This window comes from Canis lupus, chromosome 1 (assembly GCF_011100685.1).
Source record: "Canis lupus familiaris isolate Mischka breed German Shepherd chromosome 1, alternate assembly UU_Cfam_GSD_1.0, whole genome shotgun sequence".
NCBI classification, from domain to species: Eukaryota; Metazoa; Chordata; class Mammalia; order Carnivora; family Canidae; genus Canis; species Canis lupus.
In genome coordinates, this window is record NC_049222.1 from 57416075 (window position 1) to 57422074 (window position 6000).

Genomic DNA, 6000 nt, shown 5'->3' on the forward strand with positions numbered 1-6000 from the left:
CATTAAGAATTGTGGCACTTCCACTACCAAAGATAAGTTACCACACAGCAAATACAAACTTGCACACTAGATTTGTGGAGGACCTTCAGAGGGAGTATCATTAACTAGTCTGGGGTGAAGCATGGACATCATGCTTTTTGGGTTTTTTTTTTTTTTAATCTAAGATACACAGTTGATTCTAATTTGCAAGCAGGATTGAAAATCATTGTTTAGATCTTTATGGGAGCGTGCAGTTTTAAATTTATCTTAATTCTGTCAAACTTCCTTCCCCAGGGTTTCAAAGAACTGTGGCTATTGCAGACTCAAATTACAACTGGTTTTATGGTCCAGAAAGCCAATTAGTGTTCCTGGATAAATTTGTCATGCGTAACGGCAGTGGTAACTGGCTGGCTGACCAAATCAGGAGGAACCGTGTGACGGAAGGTCCAGGGACACCATCCAAAGGGCAGCGCTGGTGTACTCTTCACACAGAATTTCTCTGGTAGGACATGCTGAGCTATCTTTAAAAAGAAATTGTCCCAAGAGGTACAGTGTGCTAGTTTTCTGCATTTAAAAATAGAAAAACTAAGACACTTTGTAATCCCTTCTCCATATGCCACCTCAGCACTGGCAGTTTTAATTCCTGTCACAGCGTTTGACACTCTGCTAGAGACATTTCCTTTCATAGATGTGCATGTTTTAACTTACATCATTTTTGAGATCACATAAAGATAAAAAGCACAAAATTTAGACTGGGTTATTCCGACAATCACACCAAAGAAATAAATAAATAAAGGTAGGATAATGTTTTGTTTTAGTAAATGGAGCATTATAATCTTCTAATAACAAAACTGTTACTGAATTTTCAAAACTGTGTAAAATTGTTTGACAGTATTTGACAGTTTCACTTTGATAATAAAAGAACCATGTAATTTTTTCTGCCTTAATCTTTTAAGCCCAGAAAGAGAAGCCAGTCTCCTTTTTAAAGTACTGCCAAATACATTGTTGGCATCCAATAAATTAAAATAAAAATTACAGGGAACTGGTTACTCATTAATCCTTGATGTCTTTTCAAGCTATTGAAATGCGTATTCAATTCCAAAATAAGCTTCTGTGGTTTGATTTGCTTCTCATCATAATTTTTTTTCTAGTTTAAACAATTAAGAACAAAAACACTAATAAAGTTATAACTGGTTATAATTAACCAGCATTTTTAAAAACTATTACAGTTGAAGTAGATATATTAACATATAACAATTCATGACTCCTGTTAGGGGTGTGATGTAATTATTTAATACTGATTTCACTTACCCTAAATAAACAACCAGGAGTGTTCTATAAATCTGACTCTAGGTGTCAGATTAATGCTAAGTCTAACTTGGTTCAAAGTCTGCCATTCATAGGAATATGCAAACTGACCACAGAGAAGTATGGCCAATTCATCTTGTGTCTGGATTTGTTAAATCACAATAATTAAGCCAACATTATTAACTAGACCTGAGTAGAGACACAGTTTCTGATGGCCTGAGACCGTAGAACAACAGACAAAACGGCCAAAATCAAACACCAGTAATACTAACCATAGGTGATTGATTCATTTTAGAGAGAAGTATCTAAGAGCTAATAGTATAGGCCTGCCTTTCTTCCCTTGAGGAAATCATCTAAACCTGTCTGAATGTTATCTCAAATCATCAAAAGCAAATAATCATGTTTCGGGGCCCCTCTCTGACTCAGAAACCTGTGTTCTTAATCGCTGCGGAAGTTTAATGTTAACTATTGTATAAATTTAATAATAAACATTTGTCATAAATAAAAATGAGAGGCCATTTTTTTGTCCAAAGTCCATGATATCATCTGAAGATTAAAACAAAGCCTGTGGTTGTTGGTAGGCAGTAGTAGCCACACTTATAATCTCCCAGTATTAGTAGTTTCTTGAATTTTATCCACTTATATTCTTAGATGTGGTATCAGCAGTAAATTTTATCTAATATATGAAGTTTAATTCTATTAAAATTAATTTTTTAGAGGGCGAAAAGTACTCTACCAAGCTTTCAGTGTCAGTTGTCACAGAACAATACTTCCTTACAAGTCTAGGCTTGTTAGAGTCTAGATCCTAACATGGGGTTCTCAAGAATAGGAGCCCCTAGACTAGAAGTTTAGAAGTGTTATTCTGTGAGCCCCGGTCCTTCGGATGGCAGCTCTGAAATCATTAAGTGAAGAAGGTCCATGTGGTGATTAGAGGCAACAGTCATTCAGGCTCAAACCCAAGGATCACAGGTAATGAAGATAGACTCCTCTCCCCCTCACGAAGGGTGTTCCCCCATGCATGCTCATCCATGGGTTTTCCAGACGTGTCCCTCCTCCAGAAGCCACTGCCAGCACTCTGGGTATCATTTGTGGTGTTTCCTCCAGCCACAGTGCAAAGTGGCATAACAGTACTGACGGGTTATTTTAACTTCCACCAGAAAACCATTTAATTTTGAAAAACTAATCCTTTCAGGTACGATGCCAGCTTGAAATCTGTTCCACCTCCGGATTTTGGCACCCCTACATTGCATTATTTTGAAGACTGGGGTGTTGTGACTTACGGAAGTGCCCTGCCCGCAGAAATCAACAGATCTTTTCTTTCTTTCAAGTCGGGAAAACTTGGGGGCCGTGCAATATATGACATTGTCCACAGAAACAAATACAAAGATTGGATCAAAGGATGGAGAAATTTTAATGCAGGGCATGAACATCCTGATCAAAACTCATTTACTTTTGCTCCCAATGGCGTACCTTTCATTACTGAGGCTCTCTATGGGCCAAAGTACACCTTCTTCAACAACGTTTTGATGTTTTCCCCAGCTGTGTCAAAGAGCTGCTTTTCTCCTTGGGAGGGTCAGGTCACGGAAGACTGCTCTTCAAAATGGTCTAAATACAAGCATGACCTGGCAGCCAGCTGTCAGGGGAGGGTGGTTGCAGCAGTGGAGAAAAACGGAGTGGTTTTCATCCGAGGAGAAGGCGTGGGAGCTTATAACCCACAGCTGAATCTGAAGAATGTTCAAAGGAATCTGTTCCTCCTGCATCCACAGCTGCTTCTCCTTGTGGACCAAATACACCTGGGAGACAAGAGTCCTCTGGAGACGGCGGCAAGCTTCTTCCACAATGTGGATGTCCCTTTCGAGGAGACAGTGGTAGATGGGGTCCACGGGGCTTTCATCAGGCAGCGGGACGGTCTCTACAAAATGTACTGGATGGACGATACTGGCTACAGTGAGAAAGCAACCTTGGCTTCAGTGACGTACCCTCGGGGCTATCCCTACAATGGGACAAACTATGTGAATGTCACCGTGCGCCTCCGGAGTCCCATCACCAGGACAGCTTACCTCTTCATAGGGCCATCGGTAGATGTTCAGAGCTTCAGCGTCCACGGAGACGCCCAGCAGCTGGACGTGTTCATAGCCACCAGCCAGCATGCCTACGCCACTTACCTTTGGAGCGGAGAGACCGCGGGACAATCCGCCTTTGCACAGGTCATTGCAGATCGTCAGAAAATTCTGTTCGACCGGAGCTCGGCCATCAAGAGCACCACCATGCCGGAGGTGAAGGACTATGCCACTGTGGTGGAACAGAACCTGCAGCGTTTTAAGCCCGTGTTCCAGCTGCTGGAGAAGCAGATCCTGTCCCGGGTCCGCAACACAGCTAGCTTTAGAAAGACTGCCGAGCGCCTGCTGAGGTTTTCAGACAAGAGGCAGACGGAGGAGGCCATTGATAGGATTTTTGCCATATCGCAGCAGCAGCAGCAGCAGCAAAGCAAGTCAAAGAAAAACCGAAGGGTAGGCAAACGTTATAAATTTGTGGACGCCGTCCCTGATATTTTTGCACAGATTGAAGTCAATGAAAAAAAGATTCGACAGAAAGCTCAGATCTTGGCACAGAAAGAACTGCCCATAGATGAAGATGAAGAAATGAAAGACCTTTTAGACTTTGCAGATGTGACATATGAGAAACACAAAAACGGTGGTGCCCTGAAAGGCCGGTTTGGACAGGCCCGGATGATGACAACAACGCGCAGCAGAGCCCCGTCGCTGTCATCTTCCTACACCAGACTGTTCCTGATCCTGAACATTGCTATTTTCTTTGTCATGTTGGCAATGCAACTGACTTATTTCCAGAGGGCCCAGAGCCTGCATGGCCAAAGATGTCTTTATGCAGTCCTTCTAATAGATAGCTGTATTTTATTGTGGTTGTATTCTTCTTGTTCCCAATCACAGTGTTAGCACTAAAGCTATACATTGTTTGGTCATTTTGTGGTCACAAGAGTCTATGCAAAAAAAAAAAAAAAAATCCCTAGTTTGTTACTGGACTTTTTAATCTCAGATTCCTTTTAACAAATTAAGGAGAAGATACTTTCACACAAGAAGCCAGGGATATGGAGAAATCAGAATTGGAAAGGCAAAGATTTATCAGAGGAATAAGAGTAGCTTGGTTGTCCCATGGTGTTTCTGGAAGTATTTGGCGTGGCTAATTTAGTGGTACACATAATACTACTCTTCAGAAGAAACAACAAGTCTGGTTTTAAGGAAAAGATTTAGATAGATTTGGGTTTTATTGATATTAATTTAATGCTATTAGCAATTTCCAGATACTATTTTATGGAAAAGACTGAAGCACACAGTGCTGAGAAATTCAGAAAAAATTTAAATGGTGTAGTCATGGTGAAAAATAAGTATTATTAAGTCCTGGTATGGTGGTGTTAACTTTCTTGACGAGTAGTTCATTAGTTAAATGAAAACAGGATCTCCATATTGGATTACTATTCGGACAGCACAATAAAATGATGCCAGACAATCATTAAAATTTTTAAATATATTTTCAGTAGAAAAACATATCAGTGAGTGAATATTTCCTTGATGTTGGTCTCTGCAGACACATAATGCATCAGTTGGTTGTTCAATAAGTAAGACAATTACAGGTAACTTAATTTTCCACATATGGAAAACTGTTGTACAGTTGAGCCAGTGGCTCAACTTGAAAATGAAATATTTTATATCCCAAACATTGATTTCAATACCAAAGAAGATTGGGAAGCTAAAATTTGGATATGATTCTTATGTTTTTTTAATAGAAAATGTTAAGTTTATTTTGCTAAATAAACATCGTAATTATGATTTATCTATAGAGTCTTTCTTCTTTGTTCTATTACATTAAACACATTTGCAACAGCTTTGAAATCCTTGAAGAGAACTGTTTATTTGGGCACGCATTAATTAAATTTGTTAAGTAGTGTTTGAATTGAAAGAAGTAATTTCTCTGCTTATTTACCTTTTAGTTGTCTAGACATAGTTTAAACATTTAAAACAAAAGCCAACTTCTGATATTTAAGTAATTAAAGACATAAAATCTTCATAGGTCTTGTCAAGCAAGTTCTCAGGTGGTAACAGGAGCACAGAGTGCTTGGGAACATGTTCCACGGTTTATATTTCAGCAGAAGAAAGTCACCTACTTATAGGGAACGTAAGAGTAAATTAACTTATATTCCATATATTTGAGTCTTGCAGACTTCCTTGAAACCAGAAAATACACTTGGCTCAAAGTTTAGTAAGGACACACTCGCTGATTTGTAGGTCTAAAGTAATAATGGCAATATTTTCTCTTAATTAGTCCTTTATATTCGTGGAAATACCAGTATGTGACAGAAAATGGGCATAAGGAAACCCTTAGAAACATCTTTTTGCAGTTCTAATTCTGAACCTTCTTACACAGAGAAAACACAAGTTTTGACTTCACTCTTTACGCTTGGCATCTAGAAGATGACTTCTAAGGGGAAGTATTTTTTCTTCTTTTGTGGAGGAAGTCTCTAGGGAGGATGTCATTACACACTGTTTAAAAGAATAATGTTTTCAAAAGAATAATGCTTCCGTTTGTCCTAGGAAGGATGGATGCTGTTACTGGGATTTAAACTTGCTTTATGTGACAGATTCTCCGTTTACTTAACCTCATTCAACATTCCTCTCTTCTCTTTCTCATTTGAGAAGA

The 6000-nt window shown here is 39.2% G+C and overlaps 1 protein-coding gene across 6 annotated transcripts in view; it reads left to right on the forward strand.

Moving 5' to 3' along the window:
- Positions 1-5136, forward strand: part of DSE (dermatan sulfate epimerase) — an 81128-nt gene extending 75992 nt beyond the window's left edge. For 5 of the 6 annotated variants that reach the window (XM_038526611.1, XM_038526610.1, XM_038526609.1 and 2 more), the window contains 2 exons: positions 274-481; positions 2480-5136. In XM_038526611.1, coding sequence (XP_038382539.1) covers positions 274-481; positions 2480-4241 — 1970 coding nt within the window. In that variant the 3' untranslated portion in view covers positions 4242-5136. The remainder of the gene's footprint in view (positions 1-273; positions 482-2479) is intronic. The other variant, XM_038526614.1, reaches the window with a different exon arrangement.
- The last annotated feature ends 864 nt before the right edge of the window (positions 5137-6000 follow it).